This window comes from Molossus molossus, unplaced genomic scaffold, assembly GCF_014108415.1.
Source record: "Molossus molossus isolate mMolMol1 unplaced genomic scaffold, mMolMol1.p scaffold_m16_p_13, whole genome shotgun sequence".
In the NCBI taxonomy this organism is placed as follows: Eukaryota; Metazoa; Chordata; class Mammalia; order Chiroptera; family Molossidae; genus Molossus; species Molossus molossus.
In genome coordinates, this window is record NW_023425348.1 from 91,189,120 (window position 1) to 91,211,057 (window position 21,938).

General features: G+C 47.9%; 2 protein-coding genes and 1 pseudogene across 3 annotated transcripts; 2 read left to right on the forward strand and 1 right to left on the reverse strand.

Annotated features, from left to right (window-relative positions):
- Positions 1 to 1,306: 1,306 nt before the first annotated feature.
- LOC118628512 (60S ribosomal protein L32-like) lies at positions 1,307 to 1,723 on the reverse strand. Its single transcript, XM_036259504.1, has one exon. The coding sequence runs from the start codon at positions 1,721 to 1,723 to the stop codon at positions 1,316 to 1,318; it is 408 nt and encodes a 135-aa protein (XP_036115397.1). The 3' UTR covers positions 1,307 to 1,315.
- A 108-nt stretch (positions 1,724 to 1,831) lies between these two features.
- Positions 1,832 to 2,394, forward strand: LOC118628388 (annotated as a pseudogene).
- A 2,134-nt stretch (positions 2,395 to 4,528) lies between these two features.
- DPF2 (double PHD fingers 2) lies at positions 4,529 to 20,170 on the forward strand. Of its 2 annotated transcripts, XM_036258958.1 has the most exons (12): positions 4,542 to 4,611; positions 9,480 to 9,640; positions 10,009 to 10,116; positions 10,515 to 10,678; positions 11,675 to 11,767; positions 11,910 to 11,988; positions 12,503 to 12,544; positions 13,582 to 13,719; positions 13,848 to 13,976; positions 14,132 to 14,244; positions 16,211 to 16,292; positions 18,858 to 20,170. In XM_036258958.1, exons 1-12 carry the CDS (start codon positions 4,580 to 4,582, stop codon positions 18,932 to 18,934), a joined length of 1,218 nt encoding a protein of 405 aa, XP_036114851.1. In that variant the 5' UTR covers positions 4,542 to 4,579; the 3' UTR covers positions 18,935 to 20,170. The 2 variants fall into 2 exon arrangements, with proteins under 2 accessions (XP_036114850.1, XP_036114851.1); XM_036258957.1 differs by lacking the exon at positions 12,503 to 12,544 and having other exon boundaries at positions 4,529 to 4,611; positions 18,858 to 20,159.
- The last annotated feature ends 1,768 nt before the right edge of the window (positions 20,171 to 21,938 follow it).

Sequence of the window (21,938 nt, forward strand, 5' to 3'; positions counted from 1 at the left end):
TCACATGGCCTTTTCTCGTGGAGAGAGATCTCTCTGTCTTCTTTTTTTTATCCTCACCGGAGGACATTTTTCCATTTTTTGTTCAGATAGAGTGGGAGGGAGAGAGAGGAAGAGAGAGAGAAACATTGACGTGAAAGGGACATATCGAGTGGCTGCCACCCATATGACCAACCAGGGCCGGGGACAAACTGCAACCGAGGTACATGCCCTTAGCGGGAACCGAACCCAGGCCTCTCCGGACTGCAGGTGGATGCTCTAACCGCTGAGCCAAACCGGCCAGGGCCTCTGTCTTCTTCTTAAAAGGGCATTAATCCTGATCATGAAGGTCCCATTTTCATGATCTCATCTCAACCTAATTACCTCTCAAAAGCTCCCCCTCTAAATACCATCACATTGGGGGGTCAGGATTTCAACATGAATTCGGGGTGAAGGGGGACACAAACATTTAGGCTAGGCCATATCATATACTTTCGGCATTGGAGTCAACTCTGATACCCTTTGTCCCCACAATCATTTGGTTCTCAGAAGTAAAAGAGTACACCAGTATTATTTCTAGATTTTCTTCCAAGCTGCTGACACCTATTCTGCAATTTTGGTACAATGTAGATAATACAAATATCTCACAACCCGCCTGGCCAGTGTGGCTCAGTGATTGAGTGTTGACTTATGCACCAAGAGGTCACTAGTTTGATTCCCAGGTCAGAGCACATGCTCTGGTTATAGGCCAGGGATATGCAGGAGGCCCAATCGATGTTCTCCCTCATCAATGTTTCTATCTCTCTCTCCCTCTCCATTCCTCCCTCTACAAAATCAATAAAGAAAAACAAACAAAAAACAAATATCTCACAACCCTCATCTGCCAAACATGATTTTAAGGCACATTGATGGTAAGGTGCATCCTGATTCTGAAATATTAAATGGGGGTAGAGGACAGGGAATATGTGCATCTTGGAATTGATGAAATAAGATATATGATAAGAGCCAAAGACCAAGCCCTGGGGACTCTGATGATTATAAATGGAACAGAGGACAGAGAGTCAAGAAAATAGGCTGATGGAAATGACAGTGTGATAGCACAGCCAGGTGCATGTCTCAGCAACTTGGAGCAAGCAGAGTTTTTTTGTTTTTGTTTTTTAGTATGTGCCCCTAGCGGGAACCGAACCCAGGACTCTCTAGTCCACAGGCCAACGCGCCAACCGCTGAGCCAAGCTGGCCAGGGATTGAAGCAGAGTTTTTTTATTTATTTATTTATTTATTTATTTTTGGCAGAATTTTATGGTTTTATTACCACAAATACAATGTGTACACAATCTGTCTATTCATTTTCTTCACTGCGCAGCCTGGCATTGGGGTTGGTGACTCTGATGGCCAGCTGGGCTGCTCTTTCCACAATGGCTTTGCGATTCTTTGAGGAGACGTTGTGAGCAGTCTCAGCACAGTAAGATTTGTTGCACATCAGCAGCACTTCAAGCTCCTTGACATTGTGGACCAGAAACTTACGAAAGCCACTGGGCAGCATGTGTTTTGTTTTCTTGTTGCTCCCATAACCAATGTTGGGCATCAAGATCTGGCCCTTGAATCTTCTGTGCACCCTACTGTCAATATCTCTAGGTTTTCGCCAGTTCTGCTTAATTTTGACATACCGGTCTGACTGGTGCCGGATGAACTTCTTGGTCCTCTTTTTGACAATCTTGGGTTTCACAAGAGGTCTGAGGATAGCCATGGTGCCAAGTAGATAGCTGCCAACTCCGTAGGCAGCGCCGAGGACAAGAGCGGAGCAGAGTTTTAAAAAGGAGGGAATGGGCTTTTCCCGAAAGCGGCCAGAGGTGACCTCTGAAAATGGTTCGCGATTCACTTGACTCAGAAAACCCCACAAAATCATGCAAGTCAAGACGTTCAAATCTTCGTGTTCACTTTAAGAACACTCGGAAAACTGCCCAGGCCATCAAAGGTAGGCATATTCGAAAAGCCACCAAGTATCTGAAGGATGTCACTTTACAGAAGCAATGTGTGCCTTTTAGTCGTTACAATGGTGGAGTTGGTAGGCGTGCCCAGGCAAAACAGTGGGGCTGGACACAGGGTCAGTGGCCCAAAAAGAATGCTGAGTTTTTGCTGCACATGCTTAAAAATGCAGAGAGCAATGCTGAACTTAAGGGTTTAGATGTAGATTCTCTGATCGTTGAGCACATCTAGGTAAACAAAGCTCCCAAGATGCACCACAGAACTTACAGAGCTCATGGGCAGATTAACCCGTACCTCAGCTCTCCCTGCCACATTGAGATGATCCTCACTGAGAAAGAGCAGATTGTTCCTAAACCAGAAGAGGAGGTTGCACAGAAGAACAAGATATCTCAGAAGAAACTGAAGAAACAAAAACTTATGGCTCGGGAGTAAATTCAGCATAAAGACTAATAAAAGTAAAATAAAATGTCCAGGGACGGGGTGGGGGGAATGGGGAGGAGGGTGTCAATGGGGTAAAAAAGGAGAAACATCTGTAACAAAAATAAAATTAAAAAAAAAAAAAGTAAAATAAAATAAATAAATAAATAAATAAAAAGGAGGGAATGGTCCTGGCCATTTTGGCTGGGCAGTTGGAGCAACAGCCTGTGGATCAAAGAGTCGCGGGTTTGATTCCAGTCAAGGGCACATACCTCAGTTGTGATTCGATCCCTGGCCCTGATTGAGGTTGTGCAGGAGGCAACCAGTCAATGTGTTTCTCTCACATCGATGTTTCTCTCTCTCTCCCTCCCTCCCTCCCTCCCTCCCTTCCACTCTATCTAAAAATCAATGGAAAAATAACCTCGGGTGAGGATTAAAAATAAACAAATGAACAAATAAATAAAATAGGAGGGAATGGTCACTGGTATCATTGGAGTTGACAGGTTGTTGAGGAAGAGATCTCTAAATCTGTTGAAATGGAGGTCACGGTGACTTTGTTAGGAGCTGGTGGGAACAAAATCCTAATTAAATTAGGCAGAAAGACTTGGAATTAAGTCAATAGAGATAGGGAAAATAAACAACATTTGCTATGGAAGGTAAAAAGAAATGGGGCTTAAGCCCTGGCCGGTTTGGCTCAGCGGTTAGAGCAACAGCCTGCGGTCCCGAGAGACCGGGGTTCGGTTCCCGCTAAGGGCATGTACCTCGGTTGCAGTTTGTCCCTGGTCCTGGTTGGGTCGTGCAGGTGGCAGCCACTCAATGTGTCCCTTTCACATCGATGTTTCTCTCTCTCTCTCTCTCTTCCTCTCTCTCCCTCCCACTCTACCTGAACAAAAACTGTCCTCGGGTGAAGTTGAAAAAAAAAGAAATGGGGCTTAAGGAAGGGCTTTGCTTTTTAAAAAAGAAGCCATGTTTGTACATGAATTCACATGATTCAACAGTGAAGGAGAAAATAATGGTACAGGAAGAGGGGTGATTGCAGGAGAGAAGTTCTTCAGAACCTAAGTGGAGGGAACAGCTTGGTAGGAAGCAAGGGAAATTGGTGGCTGAGTTTGATGGCAGGAAGGTGAGGTAACTTTTGTCAGACTCCAATAGGCCAGATTTCGGTCCGGTTTTGAGCGTTCATTTTCCTCTCCGTAAAATGGCCACATGGTTTTCGTTTGTTTTTTTAGTCCTCACCCGAGGATATTTTTCCATTTTTTGTTCAGATAGAGTGGGAGGGAGAGAAAGAGAAACATCGATGTGAAAGGGACACATCGAGTGGTTGACACCCGCATGACCCAACCAGGGCCAGGGACAAACCGCAACTGAGGTACGTGCCCTTAGCGGGAACTGAACCCGGGTCTCTCTGGACCGCAGGCCAATGCTCTAACCGCTGAGCCAAACCGGCCAGGGCTGTTTGCTGGTTTTTTTTTGTTGTTGTTTTTTTTTTGTAATCCTCACCCAAGGGCATTTTTCCATATTTTGTTCAGATAAGAGTAGAAAGGAGAGAGAAACATCGAGGTGAAAGGGACACATCCAGTGGCTGCCACCCATACGACCCAACCAGGGCTGGGGACAAACTGCAACCGAGGTACGTGGCCTTAGCGGGAAGGGGCCAGGGTCTCTCTGGACCACAGGCCGACGCTCTAACCGCTGAGCCAAACCGGCCAGGGCAGAAAATGGCCACGTTTGGCATCCCTAGTGGACAGTGCACTAATTTTATCTTCCGCTATCCACCAACCCTCCACCCGTGATGAGAGCAAAGGGTTAACCACAAGATTAAAGGCCGGCGAGGTAGCCGGTCGCATGGGCTCCATCTAGCCCATGTCTGGGCCTGACAGTTCCCACCAACTTCGCCTCTTCCTTCCTGACCCGGCCAGATCCTCCTTCCCTCTTCCGACTCCTCCAAAAGGAAAGGGTGGGGCTCGATCCGGAGGCTCGGGGCGCGCGCCCGTGTCCGTCGCGCCTGCGCGTCAGCCTCCTCGGCTCCCACGCCCCCGCGAACAGGCTCGAAGCTTGTTCGGTGTCGCTTGCTCTTGAGGGCGCGCGCTCTTGGGCGGCGCCTGCGCAGAGAGACTAGGAAACTGGGTCCCCCGTTAGGTCCCAGCGCCTGCGCGCTGTGGGCTCCGGCCTCCCGGCCTGAGGGAGAGGAGCAGGGAAGATGGCGGCTGTGGTGGAAAATGTAGTGAAGCTGTGAGTGGTCGTTTCTTTCTCTCTTCGGCCGGGAGGTCTTGTAAGGGGCCTGGGAGCAGAGGGCGGTGCGGGAAGGGACGAGGCGAAGAGAGGGACGTGCCCGGGAAGGTGGTGTGGCGACTCCTACCAGGGAGGGCAACAGGAGACTCCAGAGACGACGTTGCGCTTCTTTGGAAACTTGTGGAGGCCCTGAGGGGGGCACACGGGAGCCCCTCCCGGGCTGTGCGGGGCCGGGCGGTCTGACTCCTTCGGGCCTGCGGGTCCAGTGCGGCGCCCTTGCGTGCGAGAGACAGCCCCGAGGTCGCTGCCGAGCCGCCGCAGTCCGGAGGAGCCTGGCGGAGGGCGGACCCGGGTCCGACTCGTGTCCTGCCGAGGCCGGGCCCCCGACCTCTCCCCACTGCCCGCAGCCGGCCCGAAGCAACAGGCTCGGTAGCTCTGCGCGGTTGAGCACCTCGGGACCGTTTTATTCTAAACAACTGCGTGACGTGGGGGTCGGGGGGTCTTGGGTGTCAGGTAGACCAGAAATATTCTGGGGAAGAATTTGTTGAAGAGCAGATATAGGGGGGAAAGAACTTCAGGGGAAAGGGCCTTTGCGCCGGCCCATCCCAGCCGTCAAAACCCGGGAGCTGGCCCGAGGCTGCCCAGGACGCCTCTGCAGCCCAGAGAGGACCTGGGTCGCGGTCTTCGCAGCGGGCAGTACCCTGCGCTGGGCAGATTCGAGCAAAGTTCACGTTAGTGGTGGTTGGGGAAATGGAGAATGGCCTGATAGATTACGAGCGAAAGATGCTTTGGGACTTGATTTCACCCAGCCTCCTCCCTGAAGAGGAATCTGCATGAGTTTTGAAATAGGTTCATGCCCCCTGGCGAATAGAGCAGGCTCCTTTTAATTGGGCTTGGTGCCGGGGTAGGAAAATCGAGAGGTGTCTAGTTGTCTAGTTAGGGCTTTTGGATTTTGATTGGACAACAAGGTAAAGGTTTGGGAACTGTTCTAAGGGACTCACAGCTTCTCATCTGTCTTTGTGGTGGGCTGAGTCTCATTCTTCCCAAGAGCCTTTTAAAAGGACACTGCCCCCCACCCCCCACCCCGCCTGGAGCCTTTCCTTTGAGAATGCTTTCCCACTTCCATTAAGCTAAGTGCCTTCTCCTCCGTGTGTGTGTGTGTGTGTGTGTGTGTGTGTGTGTGTGTGTTTTAACTTTCTTTGAGCTGGCTCCTCCTGCCTCTTTCAGCCATCCCTCCTCCCAACATTATTATCTTTCTCTGATCTGCCCACTCCAGTTTCCCCAGCTCTCCCTCAGGCTGACATTTCCAACAGTTTAGAAATGACGCTGTTGATCTACCACTTACATACTTTTTCTTCCTGATTCAGATGTTCTTTCTTTGTTTGCCTGTCCTTCTCTTTGTTGACCCCCCCCACCCCCCCATCCCATGGTAAGGGGAGGTTTTACACAGGCTTCATACTTCCCAAAAAAGAAAGCTAATATCTTGGAAATCTTACTATACTGGAGGAATGTCAGACTTGCCTAAATTTTGAGTTATATATGATAGGTTTATTTTTATGTTGAAAGACTTTCTTCAGGGAAATAGGGTTACTAACTCTTTTTTTTTTTTTTTTTCAATCTTCACCCAAGGATATTTTTCCATTTCTTTTCAGACATGGGGGTGGGGTGGGGCGGGAGAGACAAACATCGATGTGAGAGAAACATCATTGGTTGCCTCTCACATGACCTCGCTGGGGACCGAACCACAACTAAGGTGTGCCTTGGCCGGAACTGAACCCAAGACTCTTTGGTCTGAGGGCCAGTGCTCTAACCGCTGAGCCAAACCGGCCAGGGCAGGTTACCAACTCTTTTGTGTAGTGTTAGGAAAGAGGGATTGCCTATTTGTTTGTTTGTTTGTTTTTGTTAATCCTCACCCGAGGATGTTTTTTCCATTGATTTTTTTAGATAGAGTGGGAGGGAAGCCGGGAGGGAGGGAGGGAGAGAGAGAGAGAGAGAAACATCTTTGTGAAAGTGACACATTGATTGGTTGCCTCCTGCATGACCCCCACTGGGACTGAAAATCAAACCTGCAACCTCAGATACCTGCCCTTGACCAGAAATCGAACCCTTGATCCTTTGTTTCATGGTCTGACACTCTAACCGCTGAGCCAAACTGGTCAGAGCGGACCCTTATGTTTTTTTGTGTTGTTTTTTTTAAAAGATTTTATTTTATTTTTTAAAATCCTCACCCAAGGATATTTTTCCATTTATCTTCAGATAGAGTGGGAGTGGGGGTAGAGAAACATCGATGTGAGAGAGACACATCAGTTGGTTGCCTCCTGTACGACCCTGACCAGGGCCAGGGATTGAACTGAAACCGAGGTATGTGCCTTTGGCAGGAATCGAACTCGAGACTCTCTGGTCCTTGGGCTGATGCTCTAACCACTAAGCCAAAACAGCTAGGGCAGAACCTTACATTTTTTAAGAGCTCTCTCCCATTCTGTCTTGCTCTCTCCTCATCACATCCTCTCTCCCCCTAAATTGTGTTTCATTCCCAGCTCTCTTATTTACAAGACAGTCTCCCCCACCTTCTGAAATTCCACTTAACTCACAATAACTTGGATAAAACATCTCTCATCCATTCCCCTCAAACTGTTTCCTGCCTCCTTGCTCGGAATTTGCAGCTCTCAGCCCGTCTGGCCCTTCCTTCCATTTGACTTCCAGTGTCAGTATCAATTCCCATCAACAGAAACAAAGGAGCTGCTGCACTCAGCCCTGTTTATCCAATTTTCCTCTGTGTTATGAGGACATGGATGACTCCTAAAGGCAAGCAAAGTGAGTCTATTCCATTTTCTCCACTTTCCAACACAAGATTATGCCTACCTGAAATTACAATCATTACAGCTCATTGACTTAAGTCAGGCTGTCTTGTGGTGACACTGCCTTGTGTGTAGTGTGTATCTTTTTCAGTTGCTTGGAACATGCTAAGCTGTGCCTAAGTGGTCTGTTGTGGCTGCTCAGTGAAAGCCCCCCTTGGATTCCAGAACAGTTTGTTGGTGTAGCTCAAGATATGGACATAAGTAACACAGACGTACTCTGTCCAGCTTCTCATGCTAGGGGTCTCCCTCTTGTAGAATATGTTGGAGCTTATCTAATCCAACTTCCCCAGTCTATAGCAGAGGAACCAGATATGTTGGAGCTTATCTAGTCCAACTTCCCCAGTCTATAGCAGAGGAACCAGAGATCCACATCATTTGACTAAATGTTCACGTTTATTTGGTGACTTTTAGCCAAGCCAGGGCTTTTTACTCCCAAGTCAAATCAAGATGCCCCAGACAGACACCTTCATGAGTACTGGAGATATTGTGAGAAAGAAATCACCTCTGCCCTCTGTTTATTTTAAGATTGGTCCAATATATAAATATGAGTTATTATAATTTAAGCTCCAGTGCTAAAGTGCTTGTCAAGCCCTTAAGAATGAGAACAAGATTGTTTCTATATACATGCTTCTTAAAACTAAATAACTCCTGGCACTGTGTAGGTTTCCAGCTTTTGAGACCACTTAAAGGTTTATGCTTGATTAAGATTTTAAAGTGAGTCTTTTTTAAAAATATATATATATATATATTTTTTATTGATTTGAGAGAGAGAGAAACATTGATGAGAGAGAACATCAATTGTCCACCTCCTGCATGCCCCCCACTGGGGATTGGGCCCACAACCTGGGTATGTGCCCTGACCGGATTAAATGGAACTGGTGACCTCTTGATGCATGGGTCGACGCTCAACCAGTGAGCCACACTGGCCAGGCCCAACTCGAGTCTTTTGAGTCAGTCCAAGAAATTTCCTTCCTAATAATTTGATGGTGAGAAAACGGAGAAGGGCCTAGGATGGACCTTTTAGCAAACAGGTTTTGTATCAGTATAATGATACTCAGTAAAGAGTAGACTTCAAGGAAACTCAGGTATTTTTAGATGTTTTTCATTGACTGTAAACTTAGTACATAGAATTAATTAGTTGGCTAAGTAAGTACCTAATTCAAAACTCAAAAGATATAAAAGGGCATTGTAGGAGAAAGTCCCCTACTTACCTGGGTTTTCTCCCTAGAGGCCTATAGTTTTTTTTCCACCTCTTTGTTCCATAAATAGTAGCATCCTATAAGACTTCTCAACACTGTATCTTGCTTTTTTTTTTTTTTTCTAGTTATCTTGGAGATTGTTTCATATCAGTACATGAATAGCTTCCTCCTTTCTTTATGGCTAAACAGAATTTCATTGTATAGATATACTATAGTTTGCTAACTATGTTTTAGTAAGTCTCCCAGACTTTGTTGAACTCTTTTCTTCTTTTATAAAGAGGACTTAACCACTCCTTCTCAGAATCACGAGGGTTGAGAGAAATAGCATCTTTTTTCCTTGCTCCCCTTTATTTTTAATTTTTATTTATTTATTTTTGGTACGTGGCCCTAGGGGGAACCGAACCCGGGACTCTCTAGTCCGCAGGCCGACGCTCCAACCGCTGAGCCAAACCGGCCAGGGCTCTTGATCCCCTTTAGAGAAATAGCATCTTGAGTGGCACAGAGTTTGGACTCATGAGAGACACAAAATGATCATTAGTTTCCTCTCTTTGTGGGTTACACCTAAATCTGATTAGACACATGAAGAAATCATGTGTTGATGGTAATTTGTTTGTAAAGTGCCTTTTCTCATAATGGCTTAGTGAAGAGGTTTGGTATTCTATGAGGCAGAAATGGAGGCAGACAGAACCAAATTAACAGTCTCCCAGTCCCTTGAGCCTTCTAGAGAATCAGATGGGAAGGGGGATAGTTTGGCACCCCGTGCCCTGCCCTCCACTCCCTAGCACACACCTGATTGTTGTCTTTACTGCAGCCTTGGGGAGCAGTACTACAAAGATGCCATGGAGCAATGCCACAATTACAATGCCCGCCTCTGTGCTGAGCGCAGCGTGCGCCTGCCTTTCTTGGACTCACAGACTGGAGTAGCCCAGAGCAATTGTTACATCTGGATGGAAAAGCGACACCGGGGTCCAGGTAAGGGTCCAGACTCGGGAGCACAAGTAGGAAGAAGCTTCCTCATTTTAGGGATGAGCCAGCTGAGTGGGTTTCCCCTACTGCTTTTTACCCAGGGTGGAAGAAGCAGACAGGTTTATACCAGCATCTTGGTTTTCTGCAAGACTGAGGCTATTAATGGGCTTCTGCAGAGCTATGTGATAGCCAAGCCCCTGAGTTTACATCTGTTTTTCTTTTCCATAAACTGTCCCACCCATCCCTGCCCCCAGCACTGCCCACATTCCTCCCTTGGTCTAGAACTCGTGGGGCCTACTCATCTCGAAAGTGTTCAGTATTATTTTCTAGTACTAGGTCAAGGCTTGACTTCTCTCTTTCCCTTTTTTCCACAGGATTGGCCTCTGGGCAGCTGTACTCCTACCCTGCTCGGCGCTGGCGGAAAAAGCGCCGAGCTCACCCTCCTGAAGACCCAAGACTTTCTTTTCCATCTATTAAACCAGGTAAGCACACCCCTTCCCGAGCAGGGGCATGGCCCATTGCATGATAAGAAGCCTGCTAATCTCCTAGTGCTAAAGGCCTAGTGCCAGATCCTTAAGATAGTAAAATGAATAAGATGTTGTTCCTTGACAACCAGTGCACCAACACCGGCCTGACCTACTTGCTCAGTAACAGCCACAAAATAATGGTTTAATTAAAAAAAAAAAAGATGTTGTTCCTTTGTTTAAAGAACTGTGTCTAATAGAAGAGACAGATAACAGATGATTTATGGTGCCAAGTGAATTAGTGGTTCCTGGGTAGCCAGAGATCAGAAGAGAGTGACTGGTCTAGCACTCTGTAGACCCAGAGTGATCTTCTTTCAACACTTCTGAGCCTTACCTCATCCTGACCTTGCCTGCAGACACAGACCAGACCCTGAAGAAGGAGGGGCTGATTTCTCAGGATGGCAGTAGTTTAGAGGCTCTGTTGCGTACTGACCCCCTGGAGAAGCGAGGCGCCCCAGATCCCCGCGTTGATGATGACAGCCTGGGCGAGTTTCCTGTGACCAACAGTCGAGCACGGAAGGTACAAGATTAATACTCTAGAGAAGGAAGCTTGGATAGAAACGGCCTCCTTTTCATTAGAGGCCACCCAGCAGTCAGAATGGAAGCAAGCAGTGTGCCAGGAGGCAGGTCTCTGGAGTCCTGCGGTTTCAGTCCTTAAATAGTGCTGGGTGCTGACTGGCTTCACTGTTACCATCAGTCTTTCCCGCTCCTTTCCTTCTAAGTTCAGACTTTCCCATTCATCTGTCACAGAAGTGTTTTGGGTGCCTGGGGGCAGGTGAAATAGTCCTGGTCCCTGCCAACAGGCACATAAAAGTATACACAAAAATAATAAGAGCTAAAAATACTCCAGGTACAGTACCAAGTGCTTTTCTATAATTTTCTCCAGTCTATACAATTTAATCTAGTAAGTGAGGTTCTGGAAGGGAACCACCAATAAATAATTTTCTGGGGCAGCAGGCTGGAGGCAGGAGAGGGCATGGATTTTGGGGTATCAGAGAAAGCTGTATGGAAACATGGCATTTGATTCAGCCACTTGGAGACTGTGGGAAAGGCATTCCAGGCTAGGGAAACAACATGAAGAAGGGCACAGAGGCCCAGCTGATGTGGCTCACTGGTTGAGCACCGACCCATGCACCAAGAAGTTGCCGGTTTGATTCCCAGTCAGGGCACATGCCTATATTGTGGGCTCAGTTCCCAGTCAGGGGCATGCTGGAAGTGGCTGATTGATGTTCTCTCTCATTAATGTTTCTATCTCTCTCCCTCTCCCTCTAAAATCAGTAAATAAAAAAAAAAAAAATTTAATAAAAAAAAAAAAAAACACAGAGGAGGGAGAGAACTCAAAACATTGAAGGGGGAAGGACAGGATTATAGGATGTTAAAGGACAGTAGTGAGAAATGAGGCTGGAGTGGAAGAGCCAGGTCAAAAGGAGGTTCTGAGTGGCCTTGCCACTGCCATCATTGGGGAGCTTTTGGATGTACATTATTTCTGCCCATCCTAATCCTCCTATCCATTCAGCGGATCCTAGAACCAGATGACTTCCTGGATGACCTTGATGATGAGGACTATGAAGAAGACACTCCCAAGCGTCGGGGCAAGGGGAAATCCAAGGTGAGGGGCCAAGGTGCTGCCTACAGCCTGGGGCAGTGGAGCCTGTGGATTTGAATGAGATTAGCAGCCACTTCCAGGAGAGTTTAAACTCCTTAGGCCTGGACACTTTAGTAAGAGCATCTTTTTTTGCTCTTTTTGGCAGGGTAAAGGTGTGGGCAGTGCCCGTAAGAAGCTGGATGCTTCCATTCTGGAGGACCGGGACAAGCCCTATGCCTGTGACAGTGAGTGCCTCCCGAGTGGGTGGGTAGTTTTTGCCTTGGACCCAGCTCCTGCTCAGGATATGAGAGGAGGGAGGGCTGTGTTCTTGCTCAGAGTGGTTAAAACAAGCCTAGACTCTTGTCCTGCCTGCTGACTGGTTCCCTCTGAGACCCCTGGGAGGCCCTGGATCCTGCTACCTGATGGGTGGGACCTGCATGCTCTGGGAGAGATTTCTGCTGTCCCTAGGGTGGGGGTGCTGGTGAGGGGGCACACACAGCAGGCAGAATCAGCCTCTTGATAGATGGCATTCGGGTCTGCTGGCCCCAATCAAGCCAGGGCCCCAGAAGCCCAACAGCAAATTTTTCAACGTCTGTTCTCTCTCCCCCTTTTCTCTGACCCCCCACTTCTGTCCCTCCACCCTGGGAGCACCATCACCGATGGGGTTTCTCTCTCGTTTGCTCCGCTTTCCTGCTGCTGCTGCTCCTGTCTCAAGTATATCAAGGCCTTCTTCTCATGACTTTTCTTTCTGTCTTTCAGATAGTTTCAAACAAAAGCATACCTCGAAAGCGCCCCAGAGAGGTAGCTCTCTCAACTTTTCAGACTTTTGGTTTTCCTATCCCTTTTTCCCTCCTCCCTTGTTCCTCCTGCCTTTCTCATCTCCTGTGATGCTAGTTTAAAACCTCTGAATGACTGGAGGATTGGAGCAGTGGACCTTCTGCTGTGCCTCACTCCTCACAGTCCTGGAAGCTGCCTTTACCACTGCTTGTCTCCCACAAATTTGCTCCTAGGGCTGCTTGGGCCCACTGCATGGGGTGGCTTCAAAAGCATTATAAGAAACCCATTACAAACAGATTGCTCTGCTTCCCCTTCCCCAAAACAGCCACTTGGTGGTCAGCTAATGTTCCCTACCATCCTGCCATCTCCTCCTCCCATCCTCTTCCCATTCCTTTCCTGCTGGCTCCCTTGTTCTTGGTATCACTGCTCAAAAATACAAGGTGCCTTGTGGGGATCTGCTTTCCTTGTTGGTTGGTGGGGTTGGGCGGTGCAGTCATTGGTTGGGAATGACTTGGAATTTCTTTGGGGGCCAGCTACCCTGCAGATTCAGTTGATAAGTTATCCCCAAGAGACCCAGGCCCTGTTTCTTTATCCACTTTGAGCAGAGATGGGCTCTATGTTATACATAGGGTAGCATGAGTCTACCACATTTACTAAGAGGGGGAAAAAGTTTGAATTATCTTTCTTACCTTTCCTCTTCTTCCTGCCATATTGCAAGACTGTAGAAATTCCCTTTTCTTTCTATCTGGAGCTCCCCAGACTATTCCCAGGGCAAGTGTTGACGGGGCCAGGGCTCAGTCTCACAGACAGCCAGTGTGGAAGAGTAGAGGTGGCCATGGGCTAGGGTTTAGTAGGAGAAGAGCCACAGAAGCTGGAGAGCCCTGGGACCTGATGCTCCTGGCCAATGAGAGGTGGCTGTCACTAAAGGCCTGTCCCAGAACAGAGCTGACTGGGGTGAGAGTGGTTGCCTCTGCCTTAGGTGGAGCCCCACAGCTTAGAGGGAGAGGGATGTAGCATTCTCAGATCCTAACACCTTTCTCTGCAATCTTCTCCCCACTCAGTCTGTGGAAAACGTTACAAGAACCGACCAGGCCTCAGTTACCACTATGCTCACTCCCACTTGGCTGAGGAGGAGGGTGAGGACAAGGAAGACTCACAGCCACCCACCCCGGTTTCCCAGAGGTCCGAGGAGCAGAAATGTAAGCTGAGGTGTCAGAATTGGAGCAAGCAGGAGTCAGCCTGGTTATGAGAGACCAACCCTCTTTTCAAGGATTTTGAGAGGCCTTGAGGCCCCATGGGTATAAAAGTTTATTCTTTCTCTCTGTAGCCAAGAAGGGTCCTGATGGATTGGCTTTGCCCAACAACTACTGTGACTTCTGCCTGGGGGACTCAAAGATCAATAAGAAGACAGGACAACCCGAGGAGCTGGTGTCCTGTTCCGACTGTGGCCGCTCAGGTACTTTCAACCCAGGGGCAAGGGCTGCCACAGCCAGTACCCAGTCCCCAAGAGGTTCTTGGCTTTGCCATCATCTAGTGGCTGTCACAGTCAACCAGGTCACCTCGCTTATCCCCCATTTCTGGCTGTTTCACTTGCTCCCCCCCCCCCACCAGGGCATCCGTCTTGCCTGCAGTTCACCCCCGTGATGATGGCAGCAGTGAAGACCTACCGCTGGCAGTGCATCGAGTGCAAGTGCTGCAACATCTGTGGCACCTCCGAGAATGACGTGCGTGTTCCTGCCCCTCCCAGCATGCTCCTCAGCTTTTACTGTTTTTTCCACAGTTCCCTCTGAAGTGAGCTTTTTTTTATCCTCATGAGGACATTTTTGCATTTATCTTCAGATAGAGTGGGAGGAAGAGAGAGAAAGAGAGAGAGAAACATCAGTGTGAGAGAGACACATCGACTGGTTGCCACCCACACGACCCCAACCAGGGCCGGGGACAAACTGCAACTGAGGTACATGCCCTTAGTGGGAACCGAACCCGGGACACTCCGGTCCATGAGTGGATGCTCTAACCACTGAGAAAACTGGCCAGGGCTGAAGTAAGCTTTCTTTTAAAAGGGAGCAAGAGTCCAACTGGTATGGCTCAGTCGTTGAGCATCAACCCATGTACCAAGAGGTCACCGGTTCGATTCCCAGTCAGGGCACATGCCCAGGTTGTGGGCCTAATGCCCAGTGGGGGGCATGCAGGAGGCGGCCAGTCGATATTTCTATCTGTCTCTTCCTCTCCCTTCTTTTCTATCCCAAATCAGTAAAGAAAAAAATTTAAAAAGGGAGCAAGAGCTCTGGCCAGTTTGGCTCAGCGGTTAGCGCGTCACCATACAGACCAATGAGTCGCGGGTTCGATTCCAGTCAAGGGCACGTATGTTGGTTGCGGTTCATCCCCTGCCCTGGTTGGGTTGTGCAGGAGGCAACCAGTCGATGTGGCTCTGTCACGTTGATGTTTCTCTGTGTCTTTCTCCCTCTCTGTACCTCCCACTCTATCTGATGATAAATGGAAAAATATCCTCGCTTGAGGAATAAAAAAGTACAAGGGAGCAAAACCCTCCCCCTGCAGGCCCCTCCCCAGCATCCAGATGGAGCTTTGGTTGGCAGGTGTTACTAAGTATCTACATGGTGTCAGACACTGTTGTAGGCACTGAGGACACCAAACAAGACAAACAAGGTCCCTGCTTTCATGGAATTTACATTCTTGTGGGAATAAGCAAAGAAGCGAGTGGCATTTTATGATGTGCCATGGAAAAAATGAAACCAGTAATGTGGCAGAGAATAACTGGCTGATTGGGATAGTCAGAGATGGCTTTACTGAGGAGGCCATGTTGGTGTTGAGGTTTGGATGATACAAAGGAGCCAGTTCAAGAAGATATGAAGTGGAGCATTCCCAGGAAAGGAGCAGCTAGTGCAAAGACCTAAGGTGGACAAGCCAGGTGTATTGAGGCCAGTGGAGCTGGGTGGAGCCTTCTTGCATTGGGACCGCAGGTAGAAGATGAGATTGGAAGGCAGGACCTCCACGTCTGAGGGTTTAATCAGGACAGTGATGTGGCATGTCTTATATTTTGTTTTTTTAATCCTCACCCAAGGATATTTTTCCATTTATCTTCAGATAGAGTGGGGGGGGGGAAGAAACATCAATGTGAGAGACATTGACTGGTTGCCTCCCGAAAGACCTTGACGAGGGCTGGGGATGAACTGCAACAGAGTTATGCACCCTTGACCAGAATCAAACCTGGGACTCATTGGTCTGCGTGCCGATGCTTTAACTGCTGAGCCAAACTGGCCAGGGTGATTTTTTTTTTTTTTATCCTCACCCATGGACATTTCTCCATTTTTTGTTCAGATAGAGTGGGAGGGAGAGAGAGAGAGAGACATCGACGTGAAAGGGACACATCGAGTGGCAGAGCCAGGGCAATACTTTAAAAAGATAGTTTCTGCTGCTCTGTGGAGAATAGATTGTAGGAGACACTGGAGACCATGAGATCGGTTAGATAGCTGATAGGGTAGAGACGATAGCTGTGGTTTTCTGGTTTTCTATCTAGATGTGCTCACATCTGTACTTACCTGCAACCCATCTCGCCCTTCTTGGATTTAGTAGCAGTGTCTAGACAGCCCTCCTTCCTACCTGCTCCCAATGGCCTAACTGAGGCCCATCGTCATTCACCTCCCCCTTCCTCTTCCATCTTGCTTTCTCTAGGACCAGCTGCTCTTTTGTGACGACTGTGATCGTGGCTACCACATGTACTGTCTTACCCCATCCATGTCTGAGCCTCCTGAAGGTAGGTTGCCTGGATCTCTTACTCAGAACAATTATTAGTAACTTGGACCATCACCTGTACAATAAATGAGTTCTCCTATCAGTGATATATCCTTCCGGATTGGGGAATAGGTACTTTGCCATCACTCAGTTTATAATGCTTTCCTAGGATTTCAACTTCAAAGGTATAAAGTTTGTACATTATCACCAGATAAATTTGCAAATGCAGAATATCAACAGCCGGAAAGCAAGCAGATACCGAGCAGAGAACAATTACCGGAAGGAGTGATTTGTTTTCCTCCAGCCAGTCCAGGAAACTCACTTCATAGTTGGTCTGAAGTGGTGATTTGTTATCAGCTTTTCGAACTTGACAAATTTGAGTGTTCATTTCCACTTTGTCTGAAAGGGTCTTGAACTTGGAGCCTGAATGGGTCACTTCAATCCTTCAGTAGTTTGCTTAATGGTGCTCCATGTTTATGGAACCTCTTTGTAGAAACTAGTGGTGGCAACAAAAAGTGGCTACCTCTCCACGAGTCCCCTTCTGGCCAAATTTCTGTGCTAAACCCCTCCTCTATAGAAATGCATGAGCTTACTCAGGAGGATGTGAATGCCCTAGTAGCTGTTACTGTGCACAGAGGATATGGGCCAGCATTCCAGGCAAGAGAAAGTGACTCACTGTGATGTAAGCTAACTTGTAATACAGGTCAAATGACGTCATCACCCCCTTCCTTCCGAGAGAAAAATGCCACTAAAAACATCTGAATCCTTTTAGCTGCAGGGGAGCACTCTACTCTTGTCATCTTCTTACTGAGTTTGGAAATCTACTTTGGGGAGAAGTAGTGAGTTCTGTGTTTTATTTTTTCAACTATAAAGTATCAATTTACAGATAAAATTCTACATGAACTGTGGAAGGGCTTTCCTGTTGAAGTATTGTCAGACACTGAAGTAATGGAGAGCTGCAGGCAGCTAAAGAGAGACCTCCTAGAAGCCATCAGATGGTGTAGGCTCTAGGTCAGGGCTTGGCCACTATACCCCACAGCCATATCCATATCCAGTTGCAGCTAGTTTATATAGCTCTCAAGCTAGGAATAATTCTCACTTTTTTTATTTTGAGAGTATATTTATTAAAGCTGGAGACAGTCAAACAAAGGGCTTAGGATAGAAGCAGCAGCAGGAGAGAGCCTAGGTGGTGCTCTGCTTTGGCTCCCCAAAGTGGAGCTGGGTGGACCCACTGAAAAGTCAGAGAAGAGGGAGCCTTGGAGAAAGGTTCAGGATATTGGCCTGGGAGAAGCTGCCGCTGCCCGTTGTTCCCCTGGTTGCGAGTCTTGTGAGGACCTTTAGAGTTTAGGAGAGAAAAGATGCATACCTGAGAGGGAAGGAAAGCATGGGTGTGCTCCAGGGAGAGCCTGCTGATTTTCACATTTTTATTTTATAATCATTGATTTGAGAGAGAGAGAGGAAGGGAGAAGGAGAGAGAGAGAGAGAAACATCAATGAGAGAGAATATCAATTGGCTACCTCCTGCATGCCCCCCACTGGGGATCCGGCCCACAACCTGGGCTTGTGCCCTGACTGAGAATCGAACCAGCGACCTCTTGGTGCATGGGTCGATGCTCAACCACTGAGCCACTTCTGCTGGCAATTTTCACATTTTTAAAGGGAGTTTTTGAAAAAGGAACCAAGATTATATGTAGCTTACAGCCATACTCTGTCTGGCTGTTTATAGAAAAGCTTGACAACCTTTTCCTGTGTGTTGTCCTTTGGGTTAGAAAGGACCTTCTTATGTTTTTGAGAGTTAACATATCTCTGAAGAGCTGATAAAAGCTGTGGATTCTTTCCCAGAAGAATCTCCAAATACACATGTATAATTATGCTTATAATTTCAGGACATTAAGGTCTAATTAATTCTGTTTCTCAAAAAAAAAAGCATAGGAGAATCCAACTGTAATAAATATTAACAGACAAAGTATGAGCCAGTTATTATTTTTTTGTATAAGAGACATTATTTCCTGTTTTCCTATGAAGGTAGACTTGGGTCCTAACAAGTTGGGTCTTCATAATTCACCCCCTTTCCCTCTGATTGGGTTCTTAGCCTTTGCTCAAACACCTCGTGGTGATGGGGAGCCCATCTCATCTTTCTGTGGTCTTCACAGAAAGTTATCTTATGTGGAATCAAAATCGGTTTTTCTAGTTTCTATTCATGATTTTTATTCTAACCTTTGGGGTCAGAAGAACATTCTGATTCTTCTGTAGTCACAAGGCTAAAGCTAGGATACTTTAAAGAATTATATCTGCTCAGGCCCTCCTCCTAGACATTCTGATTTAATAGGGCCAAGAGGGTCTAGGAGTCTGTATTCTAAAATAGTTCTCCAGGTGATTATTTCTTTCATCTTCATTGAGAATCATTTTTCATAATATTTGAAGACCTAGCAGTTTTTCCCAGTTCCGGATAACTGAAAGTGCTATGCAGAATGTGTCCCATCCTACCTATAACCAATCCTGACACCAGAAGTGATGCGTGGGGATTGGAAGGATAGCAGATTAGGATTGTGTGGGACCCATCCTAACCCCATTATGCTTCTCTGTAGGAAGTTGGAGCTGCCACTTGTGTCTGGACCTGCTGAAGGAGAAAGCTTCCATCTACCAGAACCAGAACTCCTCTTGATATGGCCAATTCCCCTGTTCCCCCCATACACTAGGGCTGTTTTCTCCTCTTTTGTTTTTCATGCCCATCTTTCCCTTCCTCCTCTCTCTCACAAGTCCAGAGAACCCGGGAGTGGTCGTGCCAACCTGCCTTTGGCAGCAGCAAGCTAAGGTAGCAGCTCTGACTGCCTCTGGCCCCAGGCCCTCAGGGAGAACAGAGCAGCATGCTGCCCCAAGGTGTGCCTGTGGGCCCAGCTTGCTTCTCACAGCTCTCCATGAAGTGCATTCACTTTGCCTGCCTTGGGCCCCGGCCCTGGTGATCACAGGGTTCAAACAGTGTCCACCAAGAAAGAGTTGGGGGAACAGCTCACTTCTCTCTCGGCTTTGCTTCCACACTGGTCCCCAGGGTTTTCCTTTTCCCCAGAGGTGAGCCAGGCCAGGACCTCTTTACCAAGAGTAGCTGGAGTGAGCAACTGAGGAAGCGCTTGCAAGGAGCTTTCCATGCCCTTCCTGCTGCTTAGCCTCATCACCTCCTCCTTCCCCCAGAGTGGCTCTCTGCTGCCCTCTGTTCCTGCTACCCAGGATCCTTTGCCCAAGCCGGTATACTCTTGGCCACCCTCTGGGTTTTGCCCTGTCCCATCCCAGGGGGAGTAGCAGCTTCATCCTGATTCTTGTGCTCACCTGGCTCACTCTCACAGGCAGTCTCTAATGACTGCAGCATTCCCCACCCTTGAAATTTCCTATTTTCTGCCTCCCTTCCTTATTCCCTTTGGTTTTGTGGGGAGAGGGGAATCATCAGGGGTCTAGGCCAGCTGCTTGGGGGTCACAGGGAGATGTTGGACAATGTGCCTGTTTTTTAACTCGATGAAAAAGCCTACCTCCGAAATCCCCTTTTTGTTCTTCCTGGACCTGGGTATTCTGCTCCTGCCCTTAACTGAATTGGGAGCCTCTGCCTCCTGCTTTGTGTATCCTGGATCCTGGGTTACAGGGAAGCCACATAGACATCCCTTTCTTCCCTTGCACGCTCACTAGCAGCTGGTAAGGTCTTCACACCCTGATTCCTCAGTTTTCTGCCTGGTGACACTTAAGTAGTGGAAGGGACACTCCATGCCAGGACACCCTGGCATGGCCTTCCCCTTGGCTGTGGGCAGGCCCTGATTCAATGTCACTTTGGAGTTGTGTCGTTTTCTTTCTTTCTTTAGTTCCTATACTCTAAACATTAGTATAAATAAATGTTTTTACACAGAGCCCTGTGCTGGTTTATCTCTTGACCCTTTCCTGGTTATGAAGGCCACACTTAATTCTAAAACTCTTAGGACTGTGGGGTTGTTTTTTAAAAATTTAATTTCATTTTATTGATTTTTAGAGCGGAAGGGAGCGGGGTAGAAAGAAACATCTATTTGTTGCCTCCCATGTGCCCCCCCCCTACAGGATCGAACCTGCAACCCAGGTATGTGTTGGGAATTGAACCTGTGACCCTTGCACAGGATGACACCTCAACCAACTGAGCCACACCAGGCAGGGCAGGACTGTGGTTTTTTGTTTTTTTTTTTATCATCCTCACCCGAGGACATTTTTCCATTTTTTGTTCAGATAGAGCGGGAGGGAGAGAGAGAGAAACATCGATGTGAAAGGGACACATCGAGTGGTCTCCACCCGCACAACCAACCAGGGCCGGGGACAAACTGCAACCGAGGCACGCGCCCTCAGCCGGAACCGAACCCGGGTCCCTCCGGACCGCAGGCCGATGCTCTAACCGCTGAGCCAAACCGGCCAGGGCGGGACTGTGGTTTTTAAATACAGCTTTTTCTGCCCTGGCCGGTTTGGCTCAGCGGTTAAAGCGTCGGCCTGCGGTCCCAAGAGATGCGGGTTCGGTTCCCACTAAGGGCATGTACCTCAGTTGCAGTTTGTCCCCAGCCCTGGTTGGTCGTGCAGGTGGCAGCCACTCGATGTGTCCCTTTCACATCGATGTTTCTCTCTCTCTCTCTCTCTCTCTCTCCCGCTCTCTCCCTCCCACTCTACCTGAACAAAAAATAGAAAAATGTCCTCGGGTGAGGATAAAATAAAAATAGAGCTTTTTCTCTCAAATTAAAATTTTTGCTGAACCCTAATCTGTAAAGCAGATGTAGAATTGGGTACTTCAATTTATTATGTAAAGTCTGGTTATAACAGTTCCTTGTTATAAAGAACAATAAACTTGTTTTACATTTTTTTTCCTTTATTGATTTTAGAGAAGAAGTGAGGGAAAGAGAGAAACATCGATGAGAGAGAACATTGATCAGCTGCCTCCTGCATACCCCCCACTGGGGATCAGGCCCACAACCCAGTCATGTGTCACCGGAAATCAAACCAGTGTCCTCCTCCTGCATGGGTCGACGCTCAACCCCTGAGCCACACTGGCCAGACAATAAAGTTGTTTGTTTATTTATTTATTTTGCATTTATCTTCAGATAGAGTGGGAGGGCAGATAGAGTGGGAGGGAGAGAAGAAGGAAGTGAGAGAGAAACATCGATGTGAGACACATCAACTGGTTGCTACCCATACGACCCCAACCGGGGACAAACTGCAAGTGAGGTAGATGCCCTTAGTGGGAATCGAACCTGGGACTCTCCAGTCCACAGGCCAACACTCTAACCACTGACCCAAACCAGCCAGGGCAATAAAGTTTTTTGTTCAGATAGAGTGGGAGGGGGAGAGAGAGAGAAACATCGACATGAAAAGGACACATCGAGTGGTTGCCACCCGCACGACCCATCCAGGGCCGGGGACAAACTGCAACCGAGGTATGTGCCCTTAGTGGGAACTGAACCCAGGACTCTCTGGACCACAGGCCCACGCTCTAAACGCTGAGCCAAACCGGCCAGGGCAATAAAGTTGTTTTAATACAAAATTTAGGTCCCTGAACGGGTGGCTCAGTTAGTTGGAGCATCATCCTGTACACCAAAAAGTTTGCAGGTTTGATTCTTGGTCAAGGCACATACCTAAAGTTGCAAGTTCATTCCCAGGTTAAGGTGTGTAGGGGACGC

What these genes read in the sequence shown, in the direction of transcription:
- DPF2 (XM_036258958.1), top strand. Translation starts at nt 4,580, where the DNA reads ATGGCGGCTGTGGTGGAAAATGTAGTGAAGCT. An exon ending in AAAGCGACACCGGGGTCCAG is followed by an intron (nt 9,641 to 10,008) that starts GTAAGGGTCCAG and finishes TTTTTTCCACAG; the next exon opens with GATTGGCCTCTGGGCAGCTG. An exon ending in GGGGCAAGGGGAAATCCAAG is followed by an intron (nt 11,768 to 11,909) that starts GTGAGGGGCCAA and finishes TCTTTTTGGCAG; the next exon opens with GGTAAAGGTGTGGGCAGTGC.
- LOC118628512 (XM_036259504.1), bottom strand. Translation starts at nt 1,723, where the DNA reads ATGGCTATCCTCAGACCTCTTGTGAAACCCAAGATTGTCAAAAAGAGG.